The sequence below is a fragment of the Primulina eburnea genome, chromosome 9 (genome assembly GCF_022965805.1).
Source record: "Primulina eburnea isolate SZY01 chromosome 9, ASM2296580v1, whole genome shotgun sequence".
NCBI lineage: Eukaryota > Viridiplantae > Streptophyta > Magnoliopsida > Lamiales > Gesneriaceae > Primulina > Primulina eburnea.
In genome coordinates this window covers 2,632,968-2,653,757 of record NC_133109.1, presented here as the reverse complement: position 1 = coordinate 2,653,757, position 20,790 = coordinate 2,632,968, and the positions used below count along the sequence as shown (strand labels likewise).

Genomic DNA, 20,790 nt, shown 5'->3' with positions numbered 1-20,790 from the left:
AAAATTTAGCATAACTAGGCATTTGCATTAGAGCATCGGCAAAGGGAATATTGATATGCAACTTTTTAAACACCTCGAGAAACTTTCCGAATTGTGCATCTAGTTTTGCTTTTTTAAGTGCTGCAGGGAAAGGGGGAGGTATCACAATTTTATGTTGTGCCGTGGGTGTTGGTGTAGAGTTAGAAGACTTACCTTTAGATGTCGCAATCTGTTCATCCGGCACTTGAATTTTTTCTTTCTCTCTTGACTCCAAAACTTTTCCACTCTTCAACTCAATGGCCTTCACTTGCTCTTTGGGATTAGTCTCGGTATTACTTGGCAAGGTGCCCGGCTCTCTACTTGCTATCATCTTGGCCGACTGTCCAATTTGATTCTCGAGCCCCTTTATCGATGCATCTTGGTTTTGGAGTCGAGTTTCAGTGGAAGAAATAAACTTAGACATCATTTGTTCCAAGTTGGACTTTTCTTCTCAAGGAGGATCGGATCTGTACATCGGTTGTTTTCCATATTGTTGTCTTCCTTGCGGTCTATTCTGACTGTTTTGACCGCCCCATGAGAAGTTGTGATGTTGCCTCCACCCAGGATTGTATGTGTTCGAATAAGGGTCATTCATTGGGCGGTTTTGGACTCCCACTTGATTTACCGGTGCCTCATTTTGCACATAAGAGGGATTTCCATCTTGACAGTCTTTCACATAGTGTTCCCCTCCACATTTCTCACAGAATATCTCTTGCAGACGCATAGCTGTGCCACCCATGTTCAAGCCATCCAGCTTCCTGTTCAATGCATCCAGTTGTGCAGTAATAGCAGAAAAATCGGTTACCTGGTGAACTCCTGCACTTCTCCGCTGGTTGTTCCTGTCAGATTGAGGGTGATAACTGCTAGCAGCCATCTCCTCCAACAACTCGTACCCTTCTTCCACAGTCTTCCTCAAAAGGTTGCCACAAGCAGCAGCATCTATCATAGTACGATTAGGAGTAAGCAAACCGTAATAAAATGTTTGAACGACTAACCCAAGTAGTAACTCGTGATGTGGGCATTTTCGTAGTAGGTCCTTGAAGCGTTCCCATGCTTCATATAAAGATTCCTGATCGAATTGAGCGAATGTTGTAATGTCTGCCCGCAGCTTCATGGTCTTGGAGGGAGGGAAGTATTTGATGAGAAACGCTTTCGCCATGTCGTCCCACGTAGCGATCGAACCTACAGGCAAACAATTTAACCACGCTTTAGCTTTATCACGTAAGGAGAAAGGGAATAAACGCAACCTCATAGCATCATCAGAAACTCCATTGAATTTAAAAGTATCACAAATTTCAAGAAAATCTGCGATGTGCGTGTTTGGATCATCTACTGCAGTTCCTCCGAATTGGACTGTGTTCTGAATCATCTGGATTATGGCTGGCTTGATTTCAAAGTGATTTGCCCGCACGATAGGTCTCACAATGCTAGGGCGTGCACCCTCCAAAGAAGGTTGGGCATACTCCAGCATCGGTATGCGGCGTGGCATCTCGACTTGTCTATTTTCACGCTGTTCCTCCTCACGTTCTGGCTCGTATCTCTCCATCAGTTCTTTAAGCCTCTGTTGTTGTCTTATCCTGCAGAAGGTTCTTTCAATTTCAGGATCAAACTCAAGCTCCACGTCAAGTGAGTTTGGCATGCACTGGAAGAGATATCTGTAATAAAATATGAAGTGTTATCTCAAGAGAAATAAAATAATGCTAAAGAAAATAACTAAAAATAAAATTGTAGATTAACAGTCCCCGGCAACGGCGCCAAAAACTTGATCGAACAAAACTTGCACAGTGAAATCCCCAATAGAATATGATTTTGTATGCTCAAAAATTAATCGCAAGTGCACGATGTCAAGTAATAATATAGTGTACATGAGTACGAGTATCGTTCCACTGAAGACTGTGTTTTACAATTGTTATTTTCAGTTATTGAACATTTAGCAAAGAAAAGTGATTTGATTGTTTTATTACTACTAAAATCAAATAAGAATGCAAATAAAAAGATTCAAAATCAAGTAATGAGATATAATTTCTAAAATGGTTGAGTAAAATTCAATGAAAAATGGATTTGTTGGGAATCTTGGTTCACCTACCCCTCGTTAATTCATTAATTTGTTCGATCGTGATCTACGCTTCCGACATGATTTCCTAATCTATTGAACACACTCTCTCGAGCTATGCCAAACTAATTCCACTCAATGAAGTAATTAAATATCTTTAATTATTTATCAAGAGCAAATCGCATTTCGATCTCTGAAATCCCCTAATTTTCGACCTTAAGGACTATGATTATCGGCACGTATCCAATTTCATATATCTATGTAAATTGTAGATCCGCGAATTCTATTACTCGATCATATCACTCGTTATTCTCTCGAACCCACTCGTGATATGAAAATGTCGTTAAAGTTAGCTACGCTTTAATGACACGATAAAACAGTAGTAAAATCAAGAATAACGCCCAACCGAAATATAAATTAATTCAAACCAACATTCGGGGTAGGATCCCCTTTAATCCCAACAAATAATAAAGTTAGCTACTAAAATTCATAGTAAAAATAAATGCAACAATGTTTAAAACGAAAGAAACTAGATTAGAAATACTAGGCGAGACGAAATCTGCGAAGAACGGTGCTCGGAAAACTTCAAATCTTCACTCCAAGCGCAACGTTCTCTCCAAAAGCTTGTGGCGGCTCTCAAAATCAAGTCTGAATCCCCCCAAAGTCGTCTAAGAGTCCTTCCATCTCAGCCACCTCCTCAAAATAAGGTAAAGAATCGGCTGAAAAAATCTTGCCAAAAATAAGTGGCGCTCGGGAGGTAGAAAACTACCGCTCGAGCGCCGACCTTTCTGTAAATTTTTCTCGATCATCCACCTACCGCGCTCGGGCGGTAGAAAACTACCGCTCGAGCGCCGACCTTGCTGCACTTCAATTTCTTGACTTGGCACTTGGCTCCGATTTTTGGTTTTCCGGCCACTTTTCCTGCAAATTCATCATGCCCGAGTGAGCTAGGATAAAATGCAAATATTTACTCTAAAATGAACAGAATGTGATTGAAATAAACGATGCACAATGCAAAACACACACAGACTAATGCAATAAAACACGTAAAAACGACACATATCATGTATTCAATAAGATCATAACACCGACAACAGCTAAACATCATTACTAAAAGCTAACCACAAGCAGAGAAATAAGTAAACATAAAAACAAGCTAAGGAGTAGTTTCATCTCCAACTCCATCTCGTTTGTATCTCCTTCTTCTTCATCGTCCACTTCTTCTTTCATTTTTTATGATGCTTCAACACTTCCCTTTTTGCAGCTTCTCCTATTCCTTTTTGTGACCAGAATGCACTGCCACTTCCAGAACTAAATCGTACTCATCTATTTGATTTTCATAATACACGATTATTTCCTTCGCATTGCTAATTTTCTTCCACCCAAACTCAGTTTGAACCTATATATCCATGACTTATATTTGGACGTCCATTTAGCACAGAAAACTTTCGAAATAACTGGACTGCCTTAAATATAAATTGTAAAGAATTTATTGGCTTTTCAACCATTTTTCTCGTTGGTCATTTGAATAAGTGGTTTGTGAAATATAAAGTTTTGTCTTTCTAGACTAATTAGATTTTCTATTGATATTATATTTGTTAAATAATATTGTGATATTATTGATACTTATGATAAGATTTTTATATATCATATTACTATTCAAAAAAGTTTATTTGCTAACAAAATTCTTGTTTTCTTATTTGTGTAGGACATTATATAAGGAATAAATTCTGGGGCTTTGGTGGTTTGTCGAGAATCGCAGGAAGAGCAAAGAATTACATCAGTGAAGATTCTGCATGATCGACTCAATCTATTTGATGTGTTGTCGTGATGTGTTGGAGATACTCGAAGACAACACTCATGCAAAGTGTTGGTTGAAAAGTTATTAGTGGCTCCTGATTTTGGCAATACGACCGTTACATATGTGGTTTTGTTTTTGTTTATTTGTGATGCAATTTACTTTCTTGACTTATTAAGTAAGATAGTTTTTCGTAGTTTCACTAGTATTGGTTTTGTAAACTATTTACAATTTTCCAGTTAATATTTTGTCATGAGTCATCGCACAAGTTTTATACATGTGAAAGATTTATTTTGTCTTATTTTATTTATTAGTGTTTATTTGTGTGTTTAATTAATATATTTTGTTGCATGTTGTCGATATGTGTTACAACAACTAAATACAACACTTAAAATATGATACATAAAATCTCAATATTTTATGTACTTTTATGTTGAACAAAAAAACTTTCACTAGTCAAGCCAACTTGAAATATATCTCATAGAAAATTGAGTTTTCCTGTTATCAGTTTTGTTCTCTAGTCATTTCGATTATTGAGTGATATTGTTGAAATTGGTGATGCTAACTGGGAGGTCAGATCCTTGTTTGGAGAGCTCAGATCAAACCTTGGAACGCTGGCTGGAAAGTCGGCACGTCACTCGGGGAGCTCGGATTAGACTTGCAAGAATGAGCGGGGAGCTCGGGTTTGCACTTTTAGGGAGCTCGGGTCAGATCTCCGAAATCTGAAAGCACAAACAAGAGTGTGAGAAGGGGGCCGGAAGGTTGTTCCGGCGTAGCCCCTCCGACGCTCAAGTCAGAGAACAGAAAACTGAGAGAATAATGTGTGTGCTAAGAGAATGTGAAAAGTATGAATCCAATGAATAACGAGTTAATGAAACCTGGTATTTATAGGGGAACCATAGAGTCCTAGTTTTGGTAAGTTTAGATCTTCACAATCTTGATAAGGATTTGGTCACATCTTGTAGATTTAGTATGGATCCTGTAAAGATTTAGTAAATCTTGATAAGCCTTATCTTTCGGGGCTTGATTCTGGCAGGTTATCCGGTAGTGCCCCAGAAAAAAGTTCTCGTGAACGTGAGCTCTCTCGTCATCTCGGTTACTAGGAGCTCAGCTCGGGAGGTCGGTCACAACTTTCGGATGGCTGTCGAGACGCCCTCTTGGGAGGTCGGCTCGGGCATCAGTGGGAGGTCGGCTCGGCCTTGTCTTGGGAGGTCGGCTCGACACGGGAGCTCGGCTGACCCCTTGAATCGAAGATACTGCTGGTGAAGGAGGTCGGCTCGGATTCCGCGTGGATGACCTTCCATACGACCCCCCCCCCCCCCCACCCCCCCCTTTCTCCCATGCCGGGCTTCTAATACGATGGGCCATCGAGAGCGGGCTGAGCCCATCCTCCACCCGGGGGTATCATTGAGCAATCAAATATTATCGAAATATAGCCCAATTTCTGACTTAATAAAGGCAAAAACTTGTTTGAGACGGTCTCACGGGTCGTATTTGTGAGACGGATCTCTTATTTGGATCATCCATGAAAAAATATTATTTTTTATGCTAAGAATATCATTTTTTATTAATAATATGAGTAGAGTTGACTCATCTCACATATTAATATCCGTGAGATGGTCTCACATGATACCCACTCTTTAATAAATACGATGAAATTTTATCTACCGGAAATACCCTCACACTAGCGGCCAAGACTGGGCAAGGGGGTTTGGACACAATAGTAGTTGCGTAGGCTCCGTCTCTGGTTTTCTTTCTCCGTGAATTAAACACCAACAAATTCCTCAAATTGGTTTAGGGTTCCCTATTTTTGATTGAGTCTTCCTAACCCAAAAATACAACGATGTCTAGCAAGCTAGGTAATTTCGAAATGTGGAATCGTCGAATCTTGTTGTATTTTACCGATTTGCGTTTGTTCTCCTAGTTATTTTTGGCTGATACGCGTGCTCTCTTTCGCTTTTGATCAGGAGGAAAAGCAAAGCCTCTGAAGCAACCTAAGGCGGAAAAGAAAGAATACGACGAGGTATCGATTCTTGATTAATAAGTTTGAATCTTTAGGTTCTGTGATGCGATTGGAACTACGATAATTTTTCACATACAGATTTAATATACATATTTTTTAGTGTGTGTTTCTTTTCCTGTTTGAATGAGAATAGAAATTTAATTGAAGAGGTAATTTGCTAAAGTTTGGTGGAAATTTTATAATTTTTCAAAAAAAATATCAAGAAATTCCTTGGTATTTTTCAATAAATTGAGTTTCGATTGCTGCCTTGTCCTGCCCAAATAGGGAATCTCTGTTGCAGTACTTTTAGTTTCGCCCAGGATGTGTTTCCAAATTTGAATCTTTACATATTAGATAATAGCTTTGGTCATTTTTACCATGGGTTTGTTAATGATGGTGATTACCAGGCTGCTATTTAAATGTAATGCTTTAAGGAATAAATATTGCTTCCCGTAATTCAAACTATGATGATTGTATTTGTGCATCTTTTCTTTTAATCACGGTGGCAGCTATCAGTTATTCAGGTGGTAACTTCTTCCCGCAATTCCAACATTACATTAGATCGGTGTTACTGAAAATGATACTAGTTTTATCTTCTAATTGTTGTTTGCTGTCCAATGTGCTGGGAGGAGGAGGATAAGCATTGAAACTAAATTTCCTCTTGTTTTTCTTGGGCTAAAATGTATGAAAATAGTTGGATGTCATATGTAAGGAGTTGGGCATGATGAAAATATGAATGAGACGAATGTGTATATGATTCATATATTTCATAAATCATAATGATAGCTTTGTACAATTAAATCAATTACTTCTTGTTTCTTTCCAATCAATGAAGGAAAATAATGTCTTTAGTAATTCCTCGTTGAAATTCTATTCCAATTATATAGTTAGATTTTTGCCATTCAATGAGCTAAAGATGCAACCTCAGTGCTATGACTGCCTTGTATGTTTATCATAATATTCTTGCTTGCTTATCCATTTTTGTTGCTTTCTACTTGCTACACGTGAATGTAAAAATTCTTTTATTCTTGCCTAAATTGTTGAAATTCAGCCAATCTCTTTCCCCTGTTAGGCCTCCCCTGATTACCGCGAAAAGTTAAGATATTTAAGTAAAGGAAAAAACATCAGGGGGACACTTTCCTTGCCTGTGTTTCTGTTTCTCTGTAGTTTTGAAATGTCATGGATCATTTAATTTGCAGGTCGACAAGGCTAATATTCAAAAGAAGAAGGATGAAGAAAAGGTAAAGTTATCTTTCTGCAAGGACTTCTGCTTCATGTTACATGATTTGCATTGTTTCTTATCAATAATCGTACTTGCCAGGCACTCAAGGAACTCAAGGCAAAGGCTCAGCAAAAGGGATCATTTGGAGGTTCTGGTCTTAAGAAGAGTGGTAAAAAATGACTCTCATTAGAAAACCAAACGGCTCAATGGACAAATTTTACTTCATTATGTTGTCATATTATGAATTCTAGTAATGGGTTTAAACTTGTTGGCTTTGTGTTTATGGTTGAATGATGATTGTGTGAAACCAAACTAGTCGTGAAACCTTTCGATGTAAAACTTTACATATGCAAGCATCTTGTTTGAGAAATATTGTACTCGGCTGCTCAAATGTGGGCACCATTTTCACTTCATTTCAACGGGTAAGATCTGGTCACACATATAATTTTTTTAAAAAAAAGTGGGCCCTATATATGCATGGGCAAATTTTGGCCATCCATCATATCATCAGGACAATGCCCACATGGGTAGGATGAAATAAACCTTGAGACACAAGATGTGGGGATTAGTAAAATTTCAATATACCTAACCCAAGGGAATTGATGAATCGATCAAACATGGCAATCTGGTTGGATTAAAACATCGATTAAATCAAAATAAACAGGCACTTCTGATCCAAGACATTAATCTCAAAAAGAGTTTACGGAAGGAAAAGTTCGTGCAGAAAGAACAGTCAAAACTTGGGCTTTGAGAATTGAGATATTGTATTATTAATATTTTTTTTTTTGAATAATATCGATATCAGCAGCTATATGTGAATTATATAATTAATTATATAATGAATATAATTTAATATTTATTTATTTTAGTTGATTATACTTTCTTTTTAAAAAATTGCATCATATCATGGATTTGTTTTTCGTTTTTTGGAGGAACCTATTAATTTACCATGGCTTAAATGTCGTAGAATTCATGTATTTCTGATTCTTTTCCAGCATCCTATATGTTATCGTACGACATCTTTAGGTTAAGAATTAAATACATTTTACCAATTATTAAAGAGGGTGATCACTTAAATGAACGCATATACTTTTAATTTTTTGAGCCAAACATAAGATCTTCTAATGTTTCATAAAAGTTATAAAACATATCAATAACTAAAGGATTTGTGACGGCACGGGATAATTTAATTAACAGTTAATTTGTACGTTCTTACTCGAGACGCTTACATTAAAACAGAACTAGCATACAATAATACAACTTAATCCAAAATAATCATAATATAAAAACAATAAGCAACAAAAATAATATAAATTACAAATACCTGATATACACGGTAAACCTGAATAAACTTAACATTGTACAACCATATCGAATAACTGAATATAAATCCTGGATAACATGATCAGAAAACCTCTTGGACGCTACTCCCCGATCCAATCCTAATTGATGCCCTGAGCGTCCGACCCATCTGACCTGAGACATGCCCCGTGGGAATATGATTTCGAAGATAAAAGAAAATATGTGAGCGACCTAATCACTCAGTACATAATGTATGAGTATACAAACCTATTTGCACATGCGTGAATCCTGAACCGGTGATCATGGATCAAAACTAGAAACTCATGCTCATTCGAGGGATACATCGTTCGAGTGTGTAGCACGATGGTCCGTCAAGTCAGTTAATGACTCTCACACTCAATTCAGATCTCGGGACATGAAGTCCTGAGTCACCTTAGCATGTTGATTCATCGAGTCAGTGGGTGGCTCCCAGTACTTGATCATTCAAGATAGAGGGCTGAGCGGACCTTACTAGATTAAGGCTTATCTCAAAAGATAACGTGCTCAACATGATACACAAATAATGCATATATAATCATGAAAATAAACATGTATCATATAACAAGATATATGCAACACATTAACTGTGAGGCCCGATGTCGAAGATGATGGGGTTGATCGCTGCTGCCATGAGATTGCACGGACAATGAGTGGCTCCTGACAGGCTTCTAGGCGAAGGGACATGAATGAACCGACTAACACTGGAATGAGAGGGATTCCAAAACTGTTCAGGTATGAGAATGTGCATTTGATGAAGGCTTAAAAGATTTGATATCTACTACTCATCATATCAAGAACATAATCTTCTTTTCGGAAGCTCATCATATAAGAACATCAAATTAAACGTACTTGACTTGCGGCAATTTTGGGATGAGTGACCTCCTCAAAAGTTTCTTAGTATGTATGTGAGTGAGGACATAAACACGCTGGAAAGAATCGTCTTGATACAATGAAGACAGTCGTCGAATCTGGAGCATTACATTAACATACTCAGGTGGATATCTCTTTTAGTACTTACGTATCTCTAAACAGTTCTAAAAGTATTGGATGTCCACTCGATGATCCTATACATCAAATATGTTAACATCACCCACTTTCATGACTTACATTCTCTTTATAGCTAGTCTCCTCATATTTTTTAATCACGCGTCATAAAAGCTTATATTCTTCCCCAAACTATTTCTAAGGTTCTCGGATCATACCTTTGTCTGTCGTCAACCTTTTAGGTATGTTCGCTTCGTCGGCTGGTCATCATTGTCGGCCACTCCGAAACAACTTTTTCTCAACTCATCGAAACTTCGTAAATGGGTGGAAATGCCTAGAATGCACTACTCGAGAGAGAAATTTATACTTGGTTCACCTAGAAATGAATACCGAGTGGCCTAATTCTAGGTTCAGTTCGGAAGCTTCGAACCGGTTCTGCACTTTGTGTCATGCTCGCTTTGACCCTTCATTAAACAAGAAAGATCGGAAGCTTCTATCTAGAGTTCGGAAGGTCTGAACTGCTACATATTGATACTAATTGAACGAGTTATTGCATGCTGACCAAGTGAGTTTAGAAGGTCGAATCTTGCCTTCGGAAGGTCTGATCCATTCAGAGGCACCGCACCAGCTTTAAGCCATTTCGAACCGCCCGTTGATAAATTGCTCGAATTTGTTTAATTATAGAAACATTATTCATCTTTAAATGATATTTTTTTTCATATGTGAACTTGAGTCATTACATAATCAGTAATCATATATGAGGTTGATTTAAAATCTCTTTAGTTTATTTATTCTACTTTGGGCCACTCTAGATGATGATAATTTTAATTTAATATATATATATATATATATATATATATTTCAATCACATAGCACACATGTGAAAATAAAATAAATATTTGAGAGACATCTCCTCAAGATATTTCAATACAAATTGAAACAAATAATAAATCTCAAGATATTATTGGCATCTCCAAAAATAATAATGATATTATTATTAATAATAGTATTATTGTTATAATAATAATATTATTATTATTTTTTGAAAATATTAATATTAATAGATAATAAAAAATTCGGGTTCGGGGAATCGCCGAACACGTTCCCGCCTCACCCCATCCCACTAATATTTCCGAAATAGAGACGAGGGCGGCGATGAAGATTTGATCCTCACTAATTCAGGTTAGGGTTATGTGATTCTCCAAACCTAAAAAACAAAGATCGAGACATGTATAAGAATTGAGATGGAATTCGGGGACGAAGATGAGGATCGAAAAATTAAACTGCCCCGCTCCATTATCATCTCTATATGGGGTCCACCCAATTTAGTAAAGACTCGCATCAAAGCAGGAAGAAACATATCAAATCATCTAGACCCAAGTCATATATTTATGGTCGTCACCATGACACGTTCTACTAGCTAAACAATTGGAGGAATCCAACATAGTCCATTCACTATTCTGGTCCAATTTAGATATTGAGAAAATCCTCAACTAGAACCCAACATTGTATTTCATTAACATAAGATCCACTCGTTTCATTCTAGTTCAACGCTACTAATAAATACAACATCTAAAATTTTACCAAGAATCTAAAAAACCCGGGAAATTAATGTATAATTCATATTTATTAAACTCATTTAGGCTCGATAAAAAGATTGAATAAGCTCATGAGCCATGAATTTATTCGTTAAATAAAGCTCAGCTCGATTATAAACAAGTCAAACTCAAACATTCAAAAGCTCGGCTCGACTCTATGACGTCCCAAGCGATAGTCAATGTCGTAGGCAAATATCCACCAACAGTCTGAATAAATATACATTTACCACAATTACAAGTCCCGAACATCGAAACAATTCATTTATAGGCTATAACGAACTCCAAATATCATAACGATGATAATTTTGAAATGAGTGGGTCTTATGTGAGACCGTCTCACAGATCTTAATTTGTGAGACGGGTCAACCCTACCCATATTCACAATAAAAAGTAATGCTCTTAGCTTGAAAAGTAATATTTTTTCATGAATGACCCAAATAAGAGATCCGTCTCACGAATACGACTCATGAGACCGTCTCACACAAGTTTTTGCCTTTTGAAATGCCTACTACGTTGAGAACACGATATAGAAAATTTAAACACTACTCTTAACAATGTTAGGGGATAAAAGTCAATATTATTTCAAGATTTATCTATCTTCAGATCATAAATATACACCTAAATTTATACTGGCGGATCGGACGTGATTTGGCCTAGAAGTGATTTCTCTCTCTCTATACAAAATATGAGAAGAACAAGGAAAATTCCATGGCCTTTTGGGCTGTTTATACTTTATACCACCGTTTCATTCTCTTTTGTTTAATAAATTTTTTATAATTAAAATAAATTTATATTAATTCAATCTTTGTTAATTCATTTAGCTTTTAATTAATCTTTGGCATTACAGAATTCATAATTTTTAAAAAAAATGGAATTAAATTAATTTATTTTAAAACTTATCATTATACAAACAGAGCCACGAAGTTATGTATTATTATTTTTTATAAAAACAAATATCTTTATTAATTTATTCTCTCGACATAAATCTATCAAAAAATACACGATGATAAAATACTAATACGTGAATTTATAATTAAAAAAAATTTATCGCACTCAATGAATTGTTGGCCCAATATCTTGACAGAATTGAGTCCAATGACTTGGTCCATTTGTTTCTAGCATGGCCCAAAGACTCATTTTAGGCTTTTTCAGCTTCGGCCCAAAGTCCACTAAATCCCAACCCTAAAACCTTCTACGGCCTACACAGTTCCTTCATTTGGCTTCCCACTCCCGTATAAAAGCACTCGTCGCCGCAGCCGCCTTCAATTTCAGAGCAGTGGAAAAATCTTGGGTTTATTCGATTTCATAGTCGATGGTAAGTTTGAATTCATTCCCTGCACGTAGTTATATATATGTGTGGATGCAAGTTGTACTCCGATCTTTGGTCATTGGATCGAGCATGGAGGAATTACATTAATCCTATGTAAATTTTGCTTGCGATGGATCTAGGGGAAGGGAACGGGGAGCTTTGGGAAGAGGAGGAACAAGACTCACACACTGTGCGTGAGGTGCGGCCGCCGCAGTTTTCACCTCCAGAAGAGCCGCTGCTCGGCCTGTGCTTACCCTGCTGCCCGAAAGAGGACATGTATATCGTTTTGATTCTTTTTGTTATAATCAGTCTTATCAATAAATTTTGGCTGCGTTTGGATGGATGATTTACTGGGGAAATGACCAAAGAAACGCCAGATTTTTTATAAAGTTGCGACTTTCGTCACATTTTCTCTCGATTTTTAAGTATCCTTAATAGTACTAGATTTAGTGAAATTGGTGAGATAGATTTGGATTAATTTATTTTAAATGTGAAAATATTTTGGCGTGAGAAAAGAATGAAAGTGCATCTTATAAGGGTTCTTTGATAAAAATCCGTGTCAAACACTTGGCAATTGTAATCATAAAGATTCTTCTTTAGTTAACTGATTGGAAATTATCGTTTGCAAATTTTACATCTAGACAACTGGAGTGTAAAGGCAATTCGCCGAAAGACCACCGGAAGTGGGCGCATGAGGTATCTCCGCCATGTTCCCCGCAGATTCAAGACCAACTTTAGAGAAGGTGTGAGCTTTATTGCATTTTTCTTACACGGGAATAATTTTTTTTGTTTTGTTTTGTGATTCAGATTTATTTAATTTGTTTGTTGACATTAGTTGTATGATGATGGGTTTTTTTAGGTACTGAAGCAGCACCTAGGAAGAAAATTGCAGCTGCTTATGCTTGAATGGCATAATTTCCAGGGTAGCCTTGGTTGTACTTTTCAGTATTTTTTTGAAACTTAAGAACAAGTGAATTTTGGAAACTTCAAATGACTTGCCGTTTGTCTTTTGCTTATTGATGCTTAGCTTGATGATTATTTTTACTTGCTTCAGCATTAACAGAAATATTGTCCAATTTATAATTCTTGATTAAGCTGATGTGTCTTTGAAATGGATTTTAATTGTCTTTTAAAGTTGTGTCTTGAGATCAATGACAGATTTGTTTCGATTTTAATTTTGTATGGGGCATTGATCCAATACTATCTATGTTTATATTCCCGAATCTAGGAATTTAATTGCCGTCTGTGCTTGTTTATGAGTTTTTAAAATTATGAATTTATTGATGAAATAATTAATGCATTGATGTTATGTGTTGTATAGATTACAACACATTACATAGATATGTGCTGTAGTTTGTGTCAAGTTTACTAGTTCACAAATAAGAAACGATTGTTTCTGACAACACACCATTCAGTGTGTCCTAAAGCAGTTGCATTCAGTTTTTTCGATTTAATTTTTGTATCTAAATGCACTCCCTTCTGGATAGCAGCAGATTTTTTATCTTTTGGTTTGAACATTCCATACTTCGATAGTCTTATTGTGTTTCTAGACAATAATTGCCTTAAGCTCGGGTTCCCTTTCTAGGTTCTTGCTTTATTAAGGATGCAATTTGTTTTTTTAGACTTGATTTCCATATTCTGTTACTTTATTGTTGTTAGAATGAGAGATTTGTCTTTTTTGATTCAATTTGATACTGGAAGTCCATGAATATCGATTTGTCCATCATTTATTTGATTCTAGATTTCTTGTTGTATGGGCATCACCATTTTTTGATTGGTAGGCTACGTTTGGTTGAAGGATAGAGTAAACTAATGATTAGTACGTAAATGATAAAGAAAATGATTGTGATAGGATTGTAATATATGGTGTAAAATAATATTATGTTTGGTAAGATTTTTAAGTGTAGGATTATTTTGAATTTTTTGATGAAAAGACGAATTTGCCCTTCCCCTTCGCGACGGCGACAGTGGCGGTGGTGGCCGGCGGTCGGGCGGAAATGGTCTGCCGGAAAAGGTCGGCGGGTGAGAGGGCCTGAAACGTCGCTACTAGCGACGGATTTGCCGGAAATGGTCTGCCGGAAATGGTCTTGCGACGGATTTACCGTCGCCGATCTTGTTTAGATCGGCGACAATTTAGCGACGGTTTTTGAGAAAACCGTCGCTATTTGGGACGGATTTTTACAAACCGTCGCTAACTTGAGTTTGAATTTAGGAGAAGGGTAAAATTGGAAAAATAAGAGGTATTAAGAGTGGGATAATTTATCACACCTAAATTGTCTGTATTATTTGTCCAACAAATAGTAGCTACAGTGCGGGCTTTTCAATTTTATCACGGGCCCTCGTATTTCCTAAAAATCCAACCAAACGGGTGATTAGCCGGGATAAAATAATCTATCCCGGCTAATCACCCGAACCAAACGCAGCCGTAAAGTATAACTGGCCATGGGAAATTCCACACCCTTTTAACTCATCTTTGGATTATCGTAGAAATTAAAAGAGTTGAGCTCCTAAAGTGTGGCCAAATTAATTAGAATCGTATCGGCGTAGATGCTCGAGTCCGCTCGACTCCTATTTCAAGTGCATCCTTGATTACCTCGTTTCTTGTTGGTATTGCAGTTGAAAAAGGGTAAGAGATGAGAACCTTGTATGCCCAAACGAATGCTCATTACTCTATTAAATGAAGTTTTGTTGAGCAAAAACCGAGATTTCTTGTTTAAACGTGGTGTACATGTATTTTTTTTTTATCGTCTCTTCGGAATTGTAATAAAAACCAAAACACGTGTTTTTTAAAGAAATTTTAGCCACCCGGAAGTACAGAAAATCAACACAAATGAAACTTGGTCTTAACTTTTGTGAAGTGTATTCGTCGTAGCGATTTGTTGAATTTTTTAAATAATAGAATTTTGTGAAGTTGATAAATTTATACCGTTTTTCTAAAATCTTACGTATTTTTAAATATTTTACCGTATTTTTAAATATTTTACCAGAATCCTGTAGACATGTATATATTTTATAATTTATGGTTAGTGATTTTTTTAAATTTTTTTAACTAAAACGTGAATAATTTTTATTTATTTTTATAAAAGAATATATATCAATATACATATATTTTACTTATTGATTTTAATTTACGAAAGACAATAATTAAATTTTATTAAATTTATTATAACTAAACTTTAATTATTACATTCAATTCCACATGTTTATCAGTTGATTAATATTTTCAAAAAAAATATGTAACAATAATTCTAATATTAATAATCAAACATAAAATAACTTTTATTTATTTTTTAAAAAAGATTATATATCAATATACATATATTTATTTATTGAATTAATTATGAAAGACAATAATTAAATCTTATTAAATTTATTGTAACCAAACTTTAATATTAAAGTTAATTCAATATGTTTATCAGTTAATTAATAGTTTCAAAAACATATGTAACAATAATTTTTAATGTTAATATTTTCATTCATTTTAAGTAAATTTATATATGAAAAAATATATCAATTTTGTTTTTGCTAATATGTCTTAAAAAAACAAACAAGATAATTATTTATATCTAAAAATAGAGAATAAGTACGAAAAAATATTTACAATTTGTGTAAATTTATAAATTTTAATATATTTAATTTATTATAATTTTCCAATTTTACAAGTATATTAATATATCAATTATAAATTTACAATATATATGTATATATATATATACACTATTGTTAATTAATACCCTGGACACTAGCTTCCAATTCACACGGACCTTGATGTACAATGATCCTATGTGCTTGGTCGTAGTTGGAGTAGGATTCTCAAGTATCACATGTTTAAGTTTGTTCGGATGTTCATATCTGATGATCACTCTTGACCCTCTTTCAGGGGGTTTGCAGCTATTGCTCATTTCTTGCACTGATTTTATGAGGCACTGAACTCCCGACTCTTCTTTCATAAATGTGAACTTCTCTGGACTTATCATCACGCATGTATCACAATCTACTGAGATATTACTTTTTCCCACATAAAATTCCAATGTTTTGTGTTTTTTTACATCTCTTTCATCGATTAATTCATAATCTTTGTCACTAGCTTTATCCTCAGTAGCTGATATACCAAATTTAGACTTTCTTTCCATCTTATCAAGTTTGTCCTTCTTAGATGCAGCTCGTTCTCTCAATAAATTTCTTTTATGTGTCCTGGTGAGTGTCCTAGAAAACCTTTTGTGGTAGGCCACTCTCCATGCTTCACCAAACTCACACCTAACAAGAAGTACAAATCGAATTCTCGAAATTTGATCATTTTCAACTCTCTTGGACGGAGTTGTGCTCATGCATTCACTTTTACCCTGTTCAATAGACTTTCTCCTAGGGGTGTCAATCGGGTGGGTTGGGTCGGGTTTCGGGTCAGCCCGCGAATTTTTTTTATTGTTTTTTCAACCCGAAGCAACCCGAAAACCCCCAACCCGAACACGAACCCGTATAACCCGACTCAACCCGCCTAACCCGAATTTTATTAATTTTTTTTAGATTTTTTTTAAAAAATTAATGAAAAAATTCAAAAAAATAATAATAATATTTTAATTTAAACACATAATAACAAAATTTTCGATTTAAATTTGAAAGTTTAATCGTAGAAAATTAAAAGTATATTTACTATATCAAATAAAAAATTGTTAAAAAATAAAAATATGCAAAATAAATATTAAATGATGAAAATTTATCATATAAATGTTGGGGTTTTTCTGGTTCGAGTTGGGTCGCAGGTTGACCCGCGAACCTTTTTTTTGAAAATATTAAATGATGAAAATTTATCATATAAATATACAATATATAAAAATATATGTAATATTTTCAAAAAAAAGGTTCGCGGGTCAACCTGCGACCCAACTCGAACCAGAAAAACCCCAACCCGAACTTGATTTTTTTCGTGTTGGATCGTGTCGGGTTGACGGGTCGTGTCGTATTTTGACACCCCTACTTTCTCCCCAGTTCTGCCCTTCTTGACTCAAAATAAAATGTATTCTTAATATCATGGTAATTTCTGGATCCTCGACGGAACAACTCTTTTTAAGCCACTGATTTTTGTCTATTGTTCTTCTAGAAAAACATTGTTGCCTTGGCTTGAAGGCCGGGAACTTTTTTATCACTGCATATTTTCTCATATGTTTCTTACTCTTTGATCCAGAATATGATGACTCCCTCGTATTTATGTAACTTCTTATCCTTTGGTAGAGTGACATCCCAAAATGCAAATGATACCTTGACCTTGAATTCAAATTATTTTTTTAGAGGTGTTGGTTTATCGGTCCGAAGTTCGTGAACTCCCTCGCATCTCTAAAATGATTCCCTTGATAGAATATCATGTTGTGACAGGACACATGTTTCTCCACATCATTAGCATAATGAGACATTTCTTACACCTAAAAAATCTTTCCTTTTCGAATCCATTATTTATTTATCTTTGTATCTCGAGTCACATGTTTTCCTTTCCTTTTTTCATCAAGAAATGCACGTAAATTTTTTGACTTTCAAATTTACAGAGGCCATTGAGGGAAATAAATCTTCATCAACTACCATCTTTTCGGGAAACCTTGCAAAAATATCTTTAGAAACACAACAAAAGTTGAAGGGAATGATTAAATAAATCAGGAGACTTATAGTAATATTTATCTAAAATAAACATAAAAACAAAATAAAAGTTGCTGGAAATTTGAATAAAAAACTTTACAAAATACTAGAAAATTGCTAGAAATTTGACTAAAGAGCATTTGGAGTGTTTGAAAGTATTGTTGAATTGAGTGATTGAACGGTTTCTCCACTACCCTCATATACACGATCTGTTTTATGATCTCCTCCACGAGTTATGACTTTATCTCGCGATCTTCTTGCTTACTACTTATTGCCAGACTAATTCAAATTTAGAGAAACAATTGATAGGACTTTTTTCTTTCAATCTATTTTATTGAGTTTGAGCCAATTAGCCAATTTGACTAGGCCAACTAATTTTTAGGTCACACACAACACATATATATACTAGTTATTCTGCACACGCAACTGTACAATTTTTTTATCATTATCGATAGATTAAAGTGAAATTTGACAAATTATGAAGGGACTAAATTGATATTTGAATGGTTCAAATAAAAATAAATAAATAAAAATGTGTGTTGAAATTTAAAAAAAAAAAACAAAATCAAAAAGTTAATATTAGTATCATATAAGGGTTAAACATGAAAAAAAAAGTTGGTGTCCTCTCTAGATAGTTATTATCATATCATCACACTTAATAATATAGTATAGAATAATAGATAATATATATAATATAGTATAGATATATATTTATGTATGTATAATTCAGTTTGTTGGTAAGGCACCAGTAATTCGGACTCGTATATTTGGTGGGTTTACACGCCAATTGGCGTCACGCGCGCGTTCTGAGTTTCAGTTATTCCCCTAAAATCTCATCCTAGGGAAAGGGGAAAAAAACCCTAACGCAGCACATCACTAACGAATCAAGCAGCAACTCAATGTCGATTTTCATGTGCACTTCGTTTTACGAAGTGATTCCAACAGTAAGTTGGCTCTTTTTCCTAGTTTTTCTTCAGTCAATTTTTCTTTTCTCGCATCTTCAACTGATGTTCTGGTTGGTGTACCCACATATTTTCACAGTTGGATGATGTTCGGCTAGAAATCTCCAATCTTGTTGGATTACCAGAGATCAGGGCTCAGTTGGAGACGATTGTGGAGATCATACTCGACGCGGAGAAGCATGAGAGTTGTGGGTTTACGGTTATACCCCCGAAACCTTTTCATATGGTGTTCGTTGGGAACAATGGAACAGGTACAGCTCCAAACACCCTGTAATAGCATCGAATTTGTCTATTAGGATTTAATTTCTGGATGGTATTATTTTTTAGGAAATAAATTGAAGGAATTAGGTTCGAGGGTGTGGTTAGACGATTAAATTTGGGATTGAAAATATTAATATTCATGGATTCCTCTAATTGCAGTCTTTGGATAGTATCTGTTTTTGATGGAGTCGTAGTGAAATTTATTGTTATATTATTTGAATACGCCTTGTCTGGTCATTGGCACAGCACGCTGCAGATATCTCAGCCTTATTATCAACTTCCCTTGAGAAGTAAAGGGATGATTTACCTGCGTGTTTGAGTGTTATGGTTGGTGGCTAATTGTAGCTTAAAGTTTAGGAATTTATATTTTCGTGGATGATATTCATGCACGTTGAATTCATGTTATAAATGTTGATTTGTAGATTAATAGTGATGCTCTTTAATCTCTTTAATTTGTTGTAGGATTGCTTACTGTTTCTACTTTGTTAATGGCTCAAAATTTTTGTTTGTAAATACACAGGAAAGTCCACGGTAGCTCGAATTATTGGAAAATTATTTTATTTGGCTGGAGTATTACCCTCTTTCTGTGCGACAGAAATGCAAGGAAATCAAAAGGTTGATAATGCTTGTGTTTGTATTGAGTTTAAGTTTTGTTTCAAAATTCAGATTTTAAAGTTAGTGGTTTTGTCATCATAAGATGAAAGATGCAGGTGGAAGTGTATTAGTCGTGAACATTGATGAAGAAGATCCCATCAATTCTAACACGGTGAATGATATCATGGCCTTAATGGATGAGGGCGACACATCGGTTATATTTACTGGAACTTGCAAGGCCCTGAATCAGTACATGAAGTTTAATAACGAGCTGTACAAAAGATTCTCTGCACGGTTGCAATTTGACGACTTCACCTGCGAAGAACTTGCCATGATTATTCAGAAAAAGCCAACATTAAAGGGGAGGACAGCCTAACAGATGGGTTTGAGTTGGATGCTTCATGCACCACCGACAACATAGCTGAATTAATCGCTGATGTTACTCCGGCAAATCTACGCAGCATGCTTAATGCTCATATTCTCGATCAGATGCTAATAGAATCAAAAAAGATACATTTAGAGAGTGGATTTGGACAAAACCCAGGTGAAAGTATAATCTCTTTGACGGATTTAGCTCTCGGTATACAGAACGGGGCGCAGATCTATATGAAGTTGCTAAACTTATGATTTTGCTTTAAGAAAAATCTAGAATGCTAGAAGTTTGTAAAGATCAGTACTTGATACCGTCGAGTATTACTATTCTTCGACGAACTCAGCTAACGTAACCAATTTATTGCTAATGCTAGTGCCATTTTCCAACACCAGTTTGGATTTGTTTCAATTTGCATCTCTTTCTCGATAATATCGTTCGAGGGACGGCTTTGATGAGAGGGGTTCCCTCAAAGAAAAAATTTCTACATGGTTACACATACCCCTAATGAGGAATATTTACAAAAAGAGATCGGATATTTTTTAACCCATAATTACATACATGGTTGACTACAAGTCTAGAAGCTAATTTGTTCACAAGAACAAAATCATATTATTAATGGTTAAGATTTTCTGGATATATTAAAACGTTTA

General features: G+C 35.3%; 2 protein-coding genes, 1 long non-coding RNA gene and 1 other non-coding gene across 4 annotated transcripts; all 4 read left to right on the top strand.

Moving 5' to 3' along the window:
* The first annotated feature begins 1,022 nt into the window (after positions 1-1,022).
* LOC140842226 (small nucleolar RNA R71) lies at positions 1,023-1,128 on the top strand. Its single transcript, XR_012120356.1, has one exon. It is a non-coding gene; the product is annotated as a small nucleolar RNA R71 (small nucleolar RNA).
* Positions 1,129-5,522: 4,394 nt separating this feature from the next.
* On the top strand, positions 5,523-7,463 carry LOC140841113 (uncharacterized). The gene is made up of 4 exons (XR_012120102.1): positions 5,523-5,728; positions 5,837-5,892; positions 7,071-7,112; positions 7,193-7,463. It is a non-coding gene; the product is annotated as an uncharacterized lncRNA (long non-coding RNA).
* A 4,735-nt stretch (positions 7,464-12,198) lies between these two features.
* LOC140842163 (large ribosomal subunit protein eL37x-like) lies at positions 12,199-13,369 on the top strand. The gene is made up of 4 exons (XM_073209977.1): positions 12,199-12,331; positions 12,466-12,601; positions 12,967-13,068; positions 13,185-13,369. Exons 1-4 carry the CDS (start codon positions 12,329-12,331, stop codon positions 13,229-13,231), a joined length of 288 nt encoding a protein of 95 aa, XP_073066078.1. The 5' UTR covers positions 12,199-12,328; the 3' UTR covers positions 13,232-13,369.
* Positions 13,370-18,703: 5,334 nt separating this feature from the next.
* LOC140842162 (uncharacterized) lies at positions 18,704-20,548 on the top strand. The gene is made up of 4 exons (XM_073209976.1): positions 18,704-18,894; positions 18,992-19,163; positions 19,694-19,788; positions 19,871-20,548. The coding sequence occupies exons 1-4, from the start codon at positions 18,850-18,852 to the stop codon at positions 20,141-20,143; spliced, it is 585 nt and encodes a 194-aa protein (XP_073066077.1). The 5' UTR covers positions 18,704-18,849; the 3' UTR covers positions 20,144-20,548.
* The last annotated feature ends 242 nt before the right edge of the window (positions 20,549-20,790 follow it).